Raw genomic sequence first — 16,676 nt, forward strand, 5'->3', positions numbered from 1 at the left:
ACGGGCCCCACAGCTGTCAGGAGCTACCATCTTTAGCCCTCTCGAAGGACTGAGATTGAAACACGCACCTAGGGGGCTCACCTCGGCCTAGAAGCCCCACACCCCGCCAGAGGCAGCATCTCTTGTTCAGGCATACCCTCTAGGGTCCACAAGAGACATCCTCAGTTACAAGAGTCACTGCACTCAGGGAAACCCAAACCTATGGCTTTCCACCCACACTTACAGTTTATATATAGTCCATCGTAATCCAGATGCAATTCTCCTATTAGGGGCCATTTTTACCATTAGAGATGTTGTCTGGTGATAAAGATGGCCTCCCACTGTTACCCAGATTACGGAGAATAAAGCCAACAAGATAAGCACTAGTAAAGGAAATTCATTCATAGCGGAAAAAAAGGAGTTTTGCTAACACGTTACTACAGCACATTATTGCAGCACCTAGCATGCCGTCTTGCACACAGATGGTACTCGACAAATAGCTGCCAGTGAAGAAATGCAGGTGGCAGGCTTTATTATGCCTGCACAGTTTATATGTGGCTGACAATTTTCACAGCAATTAGTGACCCCTTTATAACATGGCTAATTTCACCAACTCCGCTATAGGGATTTTTCATCTATACTCAAAGCTGAAACATTCCTACCACATCGTCAACTCAGCAGATAATCACCGACTGAACACATGCGGGTGGGCGGGCTATCATGACCACTGGGCCTTTTGGTAAACCCACCTAAGTCCTCTTAAAGGAAATATCTGGTCAAACTAAACCATTTTCAATTAAATTACTGTTTGCAAGGTGTCCATTTAGAAGAAAGACGTTCGGGACTAAATAATACTCAGATGAAGTTCATGTGTTAAACCAATGGTAACACGGCATCACAACTGCAGCAGCATCAACTCCACCAACAACATGTATAAGCACCTGTCGCCTCCCACCCGGGCCAATATACTATGCAATTAAGCATTTTGATCTTTGCCCATCTGATAGGTTTTCTAAGAAATGTGAGGTATAATTTACATGCAGCAAAATACACAGCTTAATGACTATGTGTCCATATCCATATATTTTCATCTCACTGTTCTTAATATTTGCATTTACTGTATTTCAAGGGACATTGAATATTTTTTCATAGACTTAGAAACCATTTGAAACTTTTTCCTGTGAACTGTGCTCATATTCTTTATTCACTTTTCAGTCAGCTTGTGATCTTTTCCTCATTTTTTTTTTAATAGAAGTAATTTTGGGGGCACCTGGATGGCTCAGTCGGTTGAGTGTCAGGTCATGATCTCACAGTTTGTGGGTTCAAGCCCTGCATCGACTTTACCGCTATTAGCACAGAGCCCGCTTTGGATCCTCTGCTCCCTTCCTCTCTGCCTCTCCCCCACTCACTTGCTCTCTCAAAAATAAATAAAAATATTACAAAAAAAAAAAAAAAAAAGAAGCCCTTTTCACAATAAGGAAACTTGTGGCACAAGTTGGTGATCTATTTCTCCTGGTTTGTACTGATTAGAGCAAATTTTCATGGTGTTATGTAAATATGCTACGTCCTTCCTTACCTTGGTCTATGTGAGCTCTCATGAAATGAGACAGAGGATTACAGCTCCCCGTGGCAAATATGTTTGGCTCTGTCTCCTGCTATTTCCTATAGTTTTTTGGGTTTTTTTCTTTATAAAAGTTGACACGTTTGGTTTTAATTATGAATTACACTCTTTACTATAATAAAGTGCTTTTTTGTTTGTTTTAGAGAAAGAGCACATGAATGAGGGGGAGGGGGAAGGGAAGGGGAAGGCAGAGGGAGAAAATATCAAGCAGGCTCCACACTCAGCACAGAGCCCAAACCAGGGCTAGATCCTATGACGCTGAGATCATGACCTGAGCTGAAATCAAGACTCGGACATTCAACCTACTGAGCCACCCAGGCGCCCCATAAAGTGCTTTTTTAAGGTATGCATAATATATATAAAATGTAAAAACAACATAATGCTGTTTTGTACGTCTTCCTTTCCCCTCTGAATTACCTAGTAGGCCTGTGTTCATTCATACAAATATCATGTAACAGTTTCCGTCTGTGACCCTCCTGGAGATGTGTCTTAAAAGTTTGCACATGATGACATTTCTATTATCTAGCTATCATTTAAAGTTTCTCTGTGACTCCAGCTATACAGATGAGAAATTCATCCTATTTCCATTTTAGTGTCCTCCTTGGCTTCCCGACTTTTCTGGCTTATTTCATTTCTTTATTGTTTAATTTTCTCATCTCCAGATATATCCAAGAGAAAGAGTTCACAGACGTTCTCTCTGTCAGCTTTGAAGTAGAACTCTGAAAACATGCTTTAAATATAACAAAAGAGAACACTTGAAAGGACAAGCGATCAAAATACTCAACTTCATTGATCATCTGAGAAGTGCAAACTAAATCCTTCTGTAACATAACAGTGCATCCGTCAGATGGTCACAATGAAAACTGGACAGAACCCAGTGTGGACAAGGGCCTGCAGCAGCGAGATCGGGCACTTTCGTGTGCTCATGGTAGATGTAAACCAGTACAGGCACTGTAAAAACTGTCTGGCTAAAACTGAGCATATGTACACCTTCCGACCCACCAACTCCACTCTTAAATATAAACCTAACAGAAACGTGTCGGTACATTCGCTAAATGACATGCAGAAGAAAGTCAGCAAGAGCACTTATAGCCCCATAAAGGAAACTCCCCAAATGCCCATCAAAATTACACTGGATAAATGAGTTGGGACACACTTGTGTGATGGAATACAATATAGCAGTGAGAATGAACGGATCTACAACTACATGCAACACCATGGATCAATCTCACAAACACGACATTGAATGAAAGAAATGAGACCAAGAGTATATACTACATGATTCCATTTACATAAAGAACAAAAATAGGCAACACTAAAACCTAATCTATGCCCTCAGAAGTCAGGATAATAGTTACTCTTGACAGAAATGGCAGGCAGCACCTGGAAAAGGAATATCAAGGGGGTCTTCCAGGATGCTGGTAATTTATGTTCCTTGATAGGGACGCAGGTTAGATCGGTGGATCCGGCTTGTGAAAATTCAATAATCTGTACACTTACAATATGTAGTTTTCCTGTACATAAATAACTCTTAAATACAGAGTTCATATATATGTATATATACAAACAACTACACATATCTGTGTATTTCTCTATAGTAGGAGAAACAAATACATGTTATATTCTTGTGCTTTATTTACTTTGTACTTTTGAAATTCTGATGCATTTGACATTTTGCACTGGCAAATACAAAAACTTGTTAAAAGGAGTTGATTTTTATTTAGCTGCCCTTAGCCAAATAATGGGACTTTGATTTGAATAACCATTTCAATGAACCATGGCAGCATTTGGAATATTGTAGGAATAGAGCAATGTTACCAGAAAAAAATTATACAGAGATTTTTAATGGGTACTTAAGAACACCTGCTTATTTTACTGAGCATCACAAATTTCATTAATTTAGGATAAGCCTGTACTGTCCCACAACAATTTATAGTTTCATAGTGTGATAAATTATTTTAAATTGGACTCCTGTTTTTATTATAACGTATGAAGTTAACCAAAGAATTTTATCTTCAGTGTGCTCTAAAATAGACTTAACTATCTCTTCTATCCTCACCCTCACCCACAAAAATACTCCTTCAATTACAGCAGCAGCCCTCGGTCACGAAAGAAGATAAAAGGCAACTGGCTCACACGATACGTCTCAAGACATCCCTCAGACAGAATATGGAAAACTTTTAATAAATTAAACTTTTCTGTCTGTATGATAAGGCTTCCTTCAAGGATTTCCTCAGGTTCATTTAAAAAGGCTCATCTTTCTTTCCCTTCATTGCCGCAACTTAGTAAATCATTAAGTACAACAAGTCGCACCAATAATCGTCCAAATACTTCCCTTCACATAGAATAGTGTGGGTGATCCTATCAAATCATCCTTAAGTGTTCACTTTAGATAAATAAAATTTTTATGACACTGAAAAAAAGATCCCACAGGGCGCCTGGGTGTCTCAGTTGGTTAAGCGTTTGACTTCAGCCTAGGTCATGATCTCGCCATTCCTCAGTTCAATCCCCGTGTCAGGCTGTGTGCTGACAGCTCAGAGCCTGGAGCCCTGTTTCAGATTCTGTGTCTCCCTTTCTCTCTGCTCCTTCCCTACTCATTCTCATTCTCTCTCTCTCTCTCTCTCTCTCTCTCTCTCTCTCTCAAAAATTAAGAAACAAACAACAACAAAAGAAAAGAAAAAAGATCCCAATAGCATGGTATACAAATTAAAATGACTATCATGTCCTAAGTCAGGGGAGCCTGATAATATCATATACAGCTGGACTATTCATTCTGGCAACTTGCCTTCACACACAGGAAAGGTCCACATCAAAAAGTAAAATATATGTGGAATGTTTGTTTTGTTTTGTTTTGTTTTGTTTTGTTTTAGAGAGAGAATACGGGCCAGTGGGGTAAGGGCAGAGGGAGAGAGAAAGAATCTTAAGCAGGTTCCACGCTCAGTGCAGAGCCTGATGTGGGGCTGGATCCCACAATCCTGGGATCATGACCTGAGCAGAAATCAAGAGTCGGTTGCTCAACCACCCGACTGAGCCACCCAGGTGCCTCTGTGTGGAGATATTTTTAAGTGCAATGAAGAATTCCTATTCAAATGCTGTCTGCCATCGGACGGGAATAAACTGTCAGGTACATTTCAGGATGCAGGAAACTCAGTGAGGTTTTCATTCTGCCAATAATTTTATGGGTCAAACCACTTATAGAGTATGTCAAGGGCTTCAAGGGCCATACATTTCTAGATGAAAAGCTGCTCTAGAAAGGGCACTCTGCATCTAAAGAAAAGCATTTTTTTTTTTCAAATAATACACTCAAGACATCCATGTATGGGTTAGGAAAATGGGAAGAAATGTATCTTTGTTTATTTCTAACTCAAATCTAAGTCCAATATTTTAAAAAGCTATCCCTGATTTTCTTTCAAGGGTGGACTTTCTTTACAACAGTATCTAAAACCCATCAGAACCTAAGTCACACTATTCATTAAAGAACGTAACTCTGTGTGCACACTACACAGATAAGCAAGTTTACTGTGAAAAAACAAGGACAAAGGCCCTTCCTTCACTGGAATCCCAAAACATCCCGGGGTGAAGCCATTTGGACAGTCAAGCAAAGCCTCAAGGACATCATCTCAGCCAGTTACAGGTGTGTCACACATGTCACTGTATCACCATAACCACCTCTGTAATGGGCAATACAAAATAGATTCAGAAAGGTCTTCAAACAAGTCTTTCATTCTGTCAAAGTACATTTTCAAACCATAAAATGCATGGGTAGAATTTTAAACCTTACTCCAAGCACCTCAATTTCCTTCCACTAATGGAGATTATGCGGCTAATCCTATTGCATGCTAAATTTCCATCCATAATTGATAACTATTAGATACTTAATCATTTCAGGCTTCGTGGATGAAATCTTACACACAGAGCCCATAATGAATGCAAAGGCCAAGGAGAGGGTAATGTAAAGGAGACTGGCTAACTCATTCAAAGCTTTACCTAGCACTTATTTACTCAAATCAATACAACGAGTGCAATAATTGTCTCATTAAGATCTAGAAATAGATGTCACTACTCAAAGAAAATTATCCATAAATCTCAGAAAAACCCAACCTGATTCCCTTGAGCAAGCAGCGTTTTCAGTCTGGCTATTTCAGCACGCAGCTCACGGATGAGTTTGACGTTGGCGTCCTCATTAATAGTAGGCTTGTTGATGATGTTTTTGGCTCTATTTGCATAGCGAAGAGTACTTAGGGTTTCTCCATAATTGACATCAGCAGGTGAAATGGCTGTGAAGAATGAATTCAAAAAATAATTTATCCAGCACTCCGTGTTTCATTTAACACAAAGTTGGTTTGTAATTTAAAAGTCAGATTAACCCCAGGTCATTGGATAGACTAAATATTCATTGCCATGGTAATGAATATTAAAAATTATCTAAGATTTATAGGAAAGGTGCTCACTATACCAAATTAAATGTCATTTTGCTCCTCTTAAGTCTAGAATCAGCTAGCTATCTAACCAACTCTAAAATGAGATATGAGACTTTCCACCGTGCTTTAAGTAAGGAGTTTTCTCTGTTGAAAATATAGGAAGAAGATTTTAAGACTATTTGTACTTCTCAATACTACATAGAAATTAAAATACTTTTAAAAGTTCCGGCAAAGTCTACCACCTGCAAAAATCCATGGCATTACTACTTTTCAAAAGAGTCAGTAGATCAGTGAATTCTTTTCCTCTAAAGCTTTGGTTAACCACCCCCCTGAACCCCCACCACAGCCTTCAGGGTTCAGGTAACTAGATAGTTACCTGTATCTGGGGTACATACCCTAGGTTAGATCCCTTTTCTCTACCATTAATGCATGGCCTGGGGAATGGGGGAGACACAGAGACAACAAGGGAAGAGGAGAAAAGGCAAAAGAAAGTGGGGTTAAAAGGTTTTGAGTTCTTCCAAGCAACTGTCTCCCCTTTGTACATCTTTTTCTGTTACACTTCTTCCAGTGAGTGAAAATGCAGGAGCATTTGCACAACACATGGCAAGTTTATCTAACTAGGAAACAGGAAAGAGAGTTAATAATATGATAGTGTAGACAGGGATCACAGAGATTTTCTTCAAGATAGAAAAACTATTATCTTTTTTAAGATTTAAAAAAAAAAGGCACTACTTCCTAACGAGATGCTTTAAACTTACACATCTACAGGTAGTTCACATAAAACACTATATGCTGAGGACAAGAACTTGAAATTCTTACTGGCGATCATGATGGTTTTAGAGTTCCCGCCAAGGCTATCTTTCAACAGCCAAGTCAAAACAGAATCTCTGTAAGGCACGAAAACTTGTTTCTTCTTCACAAGAGGGTTTGCCGCGTCCTGAGATAAATCGGCTGCACGAAGGAAGAAGAAAAAGAAGAAGCAAAAAAAAAAAAAAAAAAAAAAAGAGTAAAGTTTTTTCTCTAATTTGGCTTCAGAAAACCTTGAGGCTATCCTCTCAGACTATAACACAAACATTATACATAATTGCTTCGTGTTAATACAGTACCACGAAGAGTAAGAGGGGCAGGGGACAAGCAGAAACCCACCTAAGGCAGAAATGACATTTCCCAGAGTCACGAGGGATTTGTTAATATTCCCCCCTTCCTTCAGTCTGACCCCAGTGGCACCGGTGGCATCCGCTCGCTCACTTCCAGCAAGATCGACTAAGTGGATCTTACTCACGGTTTCAGACGGCATTTCAGAATCAAATTTTGCCTGTAGCAAAATATAAAAGCAAAATTGAAGAGGTGTAAAGAGCCCTGATGTTGTCTGTGATACAAATTCTAATTATTTTCCACTTCTCACTGTGATCTCTCAGGGTAGGGTTTGGGTTTTTTTTTTGTTTTTTGTTTTTAATTTTGTTGTTTCGTTGGCCTTCTTACTGATTATAGAAACTTCCAAATGAAACTGAATACACCAGAAGTCTACCATATGTAATTCTTAAACTTTCTGAAGATATCTGTTCCATTACTCAAATCACTCGGTCATTCTCAACAAAGGCTTACTAAGTCTGACTGTAGTAGAACAGGACACAAGTCACTGTGGGCACTCAACAAAGAAAATAGAAGTAAATAAATAAGTAGTTTTGTTCTCATCTAGAGTCTTCAGCATTCCAAGCACAATGGCTCTCCAAAATACGATAAATGTAGACAGCTGTTAAAAGACCATTTGACCATTATTCAATGTCAAAACTTGTTTCACAAATTATAAAACACTGAAAACCTTAAATAGTGTATTCCTTGCTTCTGGATTCTACCAAAATCCTACCTTCCCAACAACTTTTAACCTGCATTTAACAGTCTGAGCCAAAATGCCAAAAAGAAATTACCATATTTTGATAGAAATGTAAGCCTCTTAGAAACCAGAGGTGGCCATATCCTAATTCACATTAACCAGAAAGAAGGAGAAAATCCAAAAAACTACAGTAAATCATAAGCAAAGATGTAACAAAAGGTAAAGATGTGGAGCATTTATTAGGAGTTGTTCTGACTGATTTTTGAGAATTTTTTTATTTTCTTGGTCTGGGATTCCCCTCCTGAATAAAATACTATTTTTTGTATCTGATATATTCAATGGCTAACATAGGCCAGGACATCCCCAAACTCCTAACACACGCTCAAGTCCCAAGAGGACCCTACGTGTTTGCATTCATCTGTTCTACTGGCCTAGGTCTTAAACTATTTACCTTCAGTAATTCCACACACAGTCACAACACACCTCACCTCTTAATCAGAATAGTTCTTACACTGGTACCTAAAAACGTTGGTTGCCTTTTAATATCATTCAAATAATCATAATCAACATTGTGGGGCGAGTGCCATGGCGCGATAATGTACCACAATCAGTTACTCACCTTGGCCTCCAGCTGGTCTGACTTGCAATCCATTATCTCCCAGAGAGCTCACAACACTGAAAACTTTTGCTTAATTATGCAAAAAGCAAGTTTTTTCTGTCTAGAACAGGGCTGAAGCCTGCTAACTATTTCTTGAGGGTACACATCTGGATATTTCAAACGACCGTGCCTGCAACCACGGAGAAACTGCACACAACACATGTTCGTCTCTAATTAACAAGGAGATGACAGGCCGTCACCTTTGCCTGCTGCTGCTCCTGGTTCAACAATGATTGGTCCTCAGCTGGTGCTAATCACCAAGTAAAGACCTCGAGGATGGAGCCAGCCGGCCCCCCAGCTGCCCTCACCTGAGTGAACTTGATGGTGAAGATGGCATGAGACCTGCTACTGACGTCGTTCATCCCAGTCGCTGCTGTGGTTCGGTTGATATTTCCTGCATCCATGAGTTCTTCCACATCACCGTAATTCTGTACTAAATGTTTGGATAAATCTGGGAAAAAAGCAGAGGGCGGGGGGCTGAAGAAATCTCCCTAATATACAATAAACAGAATAAGAAATTTACCCCTAGGAAATCACACACAACTGTACAAATTTGCTGACTTGTTTGAAGATCTTGCTTGTTCCTACGGTGTGCCAGTTTATAACACAGACTCGGGGATCAAGTCCTACTCTGCTGCTTACCAGTGGACTTACATGATTATGCACAAGTCACTTAACCTCGCTGAGCCCCAGTCACCTCTGATAATGTGTACCTATCACATAGGGTATTTATGATAAACGTTAGCTATTATCATCGACCTCATGAGCGTTAGTTATAGCAAGGGAAACATAAACACTAGCTTCGTGCAAAACCCAAGAGCATTTTTTTTAATCCTTTAAAAAATGTGTCATTCATTTTCTGGGAACATTCATATGTTTCTAAAATCAAAAGCTATGAAAGATATACTGTGTAAAGGGTTTCCCACCACCCATCCTAAACCCACTGCTCACTTCCCTGTGTCAGACAACCCAATGTAATTAGTTTTTCCATACTCTTCTAAAAATAACCCATAGATATGCAGGCAATTACATACACGGGTGTGTGTGTGTGTGTGTGTGTGTGTGTGTGTGTGTGTGTGTAATTCCATTTGTATCCTGCTTTTTTCTATGTAATAATATACTGAAGAATATTCTGTATCAGTTAAGGTGATTCTTCACTCATTTGTGTGACTGCAAAGTGTTCAACTGTATGCATGCACCATAACCAATTTTAACCAGTCTCCTGTTGAAACTATAGACGTTGTTTACATTCTATTCGCAATTACAAGTCACGCGGATACAAATTATCTTGTACATAGGTCTTTTCAGATACGTGTGAATATTTCTGCACAAAAAAAAAATTCTTAAGAGGCAGAAGTTCTGGATCAAAGCACATTTGAAATTTTGGTGGATATTGCAAACACCGTTCTCCATAGAAGGCAATTTACACCCAGCAGCAGCAATGGATGAGACTATCTATCGCCCAACACTGTCTTAGGCTTACTTACATCTGCCAGGGATAGGTAAGAAATGGTATCTTGAAGACTTTTTTATTTTGCTTTTCTCTGATTATGAGTGAGGCTAAGCATTCTTTCCTTCATTTAAAAATCATCCATATTCCCATTTCTGTGAAGTCTATTCACATCTTTTGTTCATTTGTCTACTTGGTTGTTGAGTCTGTTGTTATTGGGTTATGGAATCTCTTTATTATTGGGAAATTAGTCCTTTGTCTGGAACTTGGATGGAAAAGATTTTTCCTACTTTTCAAGTTGTCTTTTTACCTTGCTGACTGTATTTCTGCCAAATTTTTATTCTGTTCTGTTTGTTTGTTTTTTACCATTTCAAATTTAACACTTAGTTTATGGTTTCTAGGTTTTAAGTAAATTTTTAAAAGACTTCCTTTCTGCAAATTTCTGAAAGAAAAAATTAACCCACAGTTTCTTGTAGCCATTTTATTGGCTATTGAAAGTAGTCACTTTCAATATTAAAATATTTGTTCCATTTGCCATTTATCCTGGTACAAAAGCTGAGTTCTGATGCCAATTTACTTTTTTTTCCTCCCAGACAGCTTAACAACCAATATTTGTCCAATGTTTGAACATCAGATTTATTAGAAACTAAATCCCCATAAGTATCTACATCATATTCTGGATGTTTTCCTCTGTCTGATTATTCTGTCTCCTCATAAGCCAGCTTTATAATATGTTTTAACATCTGATAAGACAATTAAAGGGAAGCATGAAGGCACAGTTAGCCTAAAAGCTATTAACAATAATAGCTATTCTACGCTCCACAAAACAAATACATAGTTATACACCTTACTTTGGGCATAAAAGGCAAAATTTTCATTGGAAATTTAATAAAATGCAGATGGGGCCTGTTAATACACCTGATGTCACCAGGTGAAAAAGACAACCAAAACAGGAACACCTTTAAGCCCATGACCAGTTCTCAGCCTTGCCTCCAACGAGACGCAAATGCAGGACAACAGCCACAGGAAAGCACATGTCTGTGATTCCTACAGGCCAGCCACAACTCAACGCCTATGCCAGGAAGTTGAGAGGAGCCAGCCTATTCATAAATAATTAGCAGGGGCCAGCCACCATTACTTGTGACGTTCCTCACAAGTGTCTGTGACGCAGCTAGTGTGTCACAATACAAATGCCAAGGACCGCAGCACAGGAAACTCTGTCAACGCTCTTCTCTCAAGGTGAGAGGTCTTATAATCTCCATACAGTCATAAGCCACCATTAAGGTCAGTAAAAATATACCGCTAAGACACAATGCCACTTAAAGAGGCAGCCTACAGGGTTGGTTATCTTGCCTGAGAACAGAAAAACAAGTTTCCAGAGAGTTCTTATTCTGGAAGCCAGAGGAAATCTATTGGCAAGCCCACAAAATCAGTGAATGCTCAATGAAGTATAAATTCTTACTAGTGATAGCTGTAGTGACGACACATGTCATCTTTGCTATAATAAAATGCCAAAGATAAATCTTTTGCATATCGCCATTATCTCACATTTCCCCCTGAAACTACTGTTGTTACGGAAATTCCCAAGAAGAACAGAGCTGTGAGATACTTGCTCTTACCCTCCACATAAGGTCCTTCTTTTGGATGCTCTCGGACTCTTAAATTGAAGGTTTTGGATGACTTCCGCCTAAGTAGATCTCGCACACGTTCATTATAAATTTCTAAGTAGCTAAAAATTTTAAACAGGATTGAATTCAGTGAAATAATTTCACACAGTAATAAAACGACAACAATAACAGCCGCAACATACCTTTATAGACAGTAACCATATATCTATCAGGTACCATGCTTAGCACTTTAAGTGGATTACTTCATTTAATCCCTACAACAGTCCACAAGTAGGTACTGCTATTATCCCCATTTTACAGGCTACATAGTGGAGGTGTAGAGTGTTTTAAACAACTGTTCAAGGCTACACAGCCACTGAGAGGTTGGGCCAGCCATAAAGACCTCTGATCGCCGTGTCTGTCCTCAAACCCAATGATGAGACAGGTTCCCCACAGAGGTTTTATTTCAAGGAGGAAAAACACTCCTCATCCATCCAGATTTATTTTCAGATTAGGTGTACAGTGATCCTACCGACACAAAGAATAACACAAACCTTATTTAGCTAAAAGAATAAGGCAAGTGAATGGGATACACACTTCTAAGTCGAAAGCTCGCTCTCTTTCAGATAAACATCCTAGGTTAGAGTTTCTGACTTAGAGGGATTTTTTTTTTTTTTTTTTTTGCCAGCCTCCCAAATCCTAATCCAAATTGCACCCAAGAAAGTCACTGAAAACAGATGTGTTTTAAGCTTTACTTCCAGCTCCGATAGTACAGGAGGGGAAAAGGCAGCCTCTCCCTTCAGGAATCCGCAGGCCTTATCTTTTATCTACTGCTCGAGCCTAGAGAGAAGCTACAACCAAGCTCACACATTCAGTTACTCAGGCCACGGGCCCTACCTGACTTCAGTTCGAAAAGATGCTTCATCCCATCTGGTGGTTTCATTTATTTGACTGAAGAGCCCTTCACAAATCCGAGGTATTAAGCCAGAATCGCCCTGCAGTAGAAAAGGAATGTCACAGCTGTCACTTGAAATAAAAGCAACTGATGGCTGAATCTGCAATTTGCCAGAGTGGATTCAGACTCAAGGGGCCTGCATGTCAACCCCAGGCCTACCACCGCAGGCCCCTGACACACCATCTACCCCCTCGGGACTGCTTCCCATCCTCTGAAATGAAAGGATGAAGCTTTCTAGCTTCTACATGCTGGGTCTAGGGTAATGTACAGCTATCAGCTGTTAATCAGTTGAATCCTGGCTTGAAAACAGATCTATTCCTTAACTTTTAAACAAGATGGTCTACAGCTGCAGAATAAATATGGAAAAGCTCATAAGGTCAAATGACCAAAGAAGGTGAAATATATGCTGGGCAGAAAAGAAAAATACCAATGAAATCTTCGTAAGCACTCAAAGTAGCTGATAAGTCTTAAAATTTAGGTGACAGGACCACATTAAAACATGTAGTGTATCCCTCCTTTGATGCACTAATCCCTACACTGGCCTTCCTAGACAGATTTTAATAATATCATATTACTTATACAATGTGGGCATCTTCAGGAATATTCATGTTTCAGCCAGCATTAACGAGTGACAAACCTCAGAACGATGCTAAAGATGATGCCAAGTATTCTTGCCAGGAAACCAAAACTTCAGAGCTTCAGTGTTTCCCTCCAAAGACCCTCTCTACCTTCACCCAACATTCCCCCAACCCCAGCAAAAAAATAAAAGAATTAGTGGGGTGCCTGGATGGCTCAGTCAGTTGATCATCCGACTTCAGCTCAGGTCATGATCTCACGGTTTGTGGGTTCGTGAGTTTGAGCCCCACATCAGGCTCTGTGCTGACTGCTCAGAGCCTGGAGCCTGCTTCAGATTCTGTATCTCCCTCTCTCTCTGCCCCTCCCCTGCCCATGCTCTGTCTCTCTCTCTCTCAAAAATAAACAAACATTAAAAAAATTTAAAAAAAAAAAAAAGAATTATCTTTACAGCTTTAAGAGATTTTTTTCCCTTATACCATTAAGTTGGTACCAATTCTTATCAAGGAAAACTGGGCTTTTCACCATATTGTTTGTTCTTCCTTTAAAAAACAAAATAAAAAGGAAGACCCAAACACTACTCAACTGAAAGGTCAGAGAAAAACAGGTGTAATTTAGGAGTACTTTATGAATGTTTAACTTAAGTAAAATAGCTACTAACAAATCAACATGTAAATTTCATTTTTTTAGAGAAGGTTTTTTTCTTTTCTTTTCTTTTCTTTTTTTTTTGTACAGGCACAGTGGGAAACTCGGAAGGGAGAAGTAAGGATAAAAGGAAATGTGAAACTCCTGACCCTAACTGTTCACTCTCCTATTTATTCTTCCATTCTGTTCAGCATTGAGGATTCACAAGACAGCATCCATCTACTTCCGTAAAGGAAAAGGCTGAATTTAAGAAGCCAGGTCACAGGCACTCAAATACTTTCATCTGGAAAGACCCACCCTCCTTCAGGAACGCACTACCACTACCTTCCATGAGCCACCAAACTTGCAGCACTAAAGACACCATGTGCCTGCCAGCAGGAAGCCCTGTGACCCTCTGCTCGCACCTCCACATCTAGAAGTGGCCACAGGTCTGACAGGCAGTGAAGAGAGTTTTTACTGGGACATAAATAGAACACACAAACACTACCTAGGTCTGGAGAAAACACAGAACGAGATAAAGTTCCTGCAATAATGTATAGCTTTTACTTTTCCATATTTTGGGGTAAGTATAACTTTAATGTCTGTTAGTTTATACAGCATAACTACTAAACTCTACATACTCCGTAATTACATAGACTCCATACAAACTACATAATTCTCTTTTGATGTATATGCTGGAGTTATGTAGTACCTTCCCACCAGAGAGTTAGATTTTCTTTTTTTTTTTTTTTTTTTTTTACATTTTTCTTGGGGAAAATATGTTTTGAATAATTTTAAAAAGAACAGAGTTCAGTAATTTTATTCAAACTGTTGTGTTGGCAGAAAAGAAGAATAAATTACTTGTGGGCCCAGCATACTTTTTTGATAAGATTATAAAGCCTTTAAAAACGGAAAATGAACTGAGACTTGCATCCATTATTCATGCTTATAAACTTAAAACTATTTCTAAGTTAAAATCTCTCAAAGGAAATTTAGTCCAACTTATTACTGAGTTTTATCTTATTGCTAAAGAATGATCAGAACATGAAAAGCAAGTTAGTACAGACCAAGTAGATAAAAGAGATAATTCTATCAGTCCAAAGAGAGATAATAAGAAATTTTCTTCCCACAGTGTAAAACAACGTACAGAATTTCCCATCATAGTGTATGACTTTCCCGATCCAGTTTGCCCATATGCAAAGACACAAGCATTATAACCTTCAAATGCAGACTTCACGACATCTGTGCCGAGGGTGTTGAAAACCTGAAAGCAGGAAAAACAAACACAAAAGACACAATTACCATAGATTTTAATAAGAACCCCTTTAATGTCGACAAATATTCTTGAATGCTACTTTCGTCTTGCAAGTATTACACCACATAAATAAAATCTTCGCACAACTATTAACAACAGAGTATGTATGTACCTCAGTTTTTAATCAAAAGGAAACTTTTTAAGGAAGAAAAGAGCAACCCCATCCTTTTTCCTACTTAACAAAAAATTCCTGAATGTAAACAAGGCAAAATGACAGTCATGTCTAAGAAGCAAAGATGCTTTTAAAGCATGATGATTTACCATTTCAGAATTAAATAAACTTACAAAGTTGTGCATTCTATCAGAGCTTCCAGGAGCTAAATATTCAAAACCTAAAAATCACTGCAGCCAGAAGTTATTGCCCAAAGCATGCCAAATCAATACTGTCATTTGAAGAGTCCGGCTATTCATCAAAATAAGTCTCAGAAGGTTGAGTGATGGGTGGGTGTGAATGAGGCTGGGAAGGCCGGGCTCCCCTGAGTTAGAGTCCAGATGCTTTCTCCTATTTGAATATTGGCCTCAGATGGAGAAGGCAGGGACAGGAGCTGTGTGGGGTCTGGGGTTGTGCCTACACTGGCCTGAGACTGTGTCTGATGTACCACTCAGCTGCAGTGGGACACTCTGGGAAATGAAACAGGATGAAGGACAAATACTTCGCCCAGACAACTGATGTCAGTGAGGCCAATCGACATGTGTGGCCATCCTGAGTACACCCAGTTGGGAAGGGGACCAACCAAAGCTGCCCAAACCCCACAAGCCTTCACGTTGCCCCTTTCCCCTGTCAGAGAGGAAGCATGATTGGGTTCTTAGAGCCAGGAAAAGTGAGGCACTGTTTTGTGGCGTCACCACAGTCCAAGGTGGGAGCCTCATTAACCCCTCAGGAATGTTTAGTCTGTGTGAGTGATGCTGAATCAGCTGAACTTGAGACCCATCATCTCCCCTTCAGGGTTCTAAGCCCTGCAGCCAGAACACCCATCCTTAGACAAGGCTGATAAACACTAGGCCCCTCAACCTCAGCTCCACATAAACTATCCCTGCTACTAACACAGCTTACCATCCAAGGACAAAATATAAACACAGTCAACCGGACTTCAGCTTTCTTCAGGTACCATCCTGCCGCCATCTTGCTTTTTTTCCTCAGTTTCTCGGTCAAAGATTTCCAAACTATCATTTCAATTGAGTCACTTCCAAAATGACCAGTCTCATTCATACTGTTAATTTGTATCCATTTCAGCTCTAAGAGTGGATATTTTCTAGTCCTATTCTCAAATTCTGATGACTTATTCAACTCTCAATGGTAATAGCAGGTCACAAGGAGTTCGCATATTGGTCCTCATAAAATTCTACAGGGTGAGTAAGCATCACTTAGATCTATTTCTCAGGGGGAGAAGTGAGATGAGTGAACATACACAGTGAGTGGCAGAGATGGGATTTGCACCTGGGTATTTCTGACCCCAAAGCCTGTGCTAAACCCTTCAGTGTCCTCTTCCCACACCCTCAACATCAAGCATGAGGCCCCAGTCCTCCCTGAAAGGACCTCCTCCCACAAACCATGAAAAGGCAGAAGCCAGGAATCCCAGGGAGGCTCAGGGCTCCAGACAACCTATCTAAAATCAGTTTTCACCATGGTATATGGAAT

At 39.6% G+C, this 16,676-nt stretch overlaps 1 protein-coding gene across 6 annotated transcripts in view; it reads right to left on the reverse strand.

Annotated features, from left to right (window-relative positions):
* The window catches only part of KIF16B (kinesin family member 16B), a 287,157-nt gene that overhangs the window by 225,204 nt on the left and 45,277 nt on the right, over nucleotides 1–16,676 (reverse strand). For all 6 annotated transcript variants that reach the window (XM_053200271.1, XM_027069539.2, XM_053200272.1 and 3 more), the window contains exons 4-10: nucleotides 14,870–14,986; nucleotides 12,468–12,565; nucleotides 11,583–11,692; nucleotides 8,822–8,964; nucleotides 7,168–7,336; nucleotides 6,841–6,972; nucleotides 5,702–5,877 (exon numbers count right to left, since the gene is read on the reverse strand). In XM_053200271.1, the coding sequence (XP_053056246.1) occupies nucleotides 5,702–5,877; nucleotides 6,841–6,972; nucleotides 7,168–7,336; nucleotides 8,822–8,964; nucleotides 11,583–11,692; nucleotides 12,468–12,565; nucleotides 14,870–14,986 (945 nt within the window). The remainder of the gene's footprint in view (nucleotides 1–5,701; nucleotides 5,878–6,840; nucleotides 6,973–7,167; nucleotides 7,337–8,821; nucleotides 8,965–11,582; nucleotides 11,693–12,467; nucleotides 12,566–14,869; nucleotides 14,987–16,676) is intronic.

Source organism: Acinonyx jubatus, chromosome A3 (genome assembly GCF_027475565.1).
Source record: "Acinonyx jubatus isolate Ajub_Pintada_27869175 chromosome A3, VMU_Ajub_asm_v1.0, whole genome shotgun sequence".
NCBI classification, from domain to species: domain Eukaryota; kingdom Metazoa; phylum Chordata; class Mammalia; order Carnivora; family Felidae; genus Acinonyx; species Acinonyx jubatus.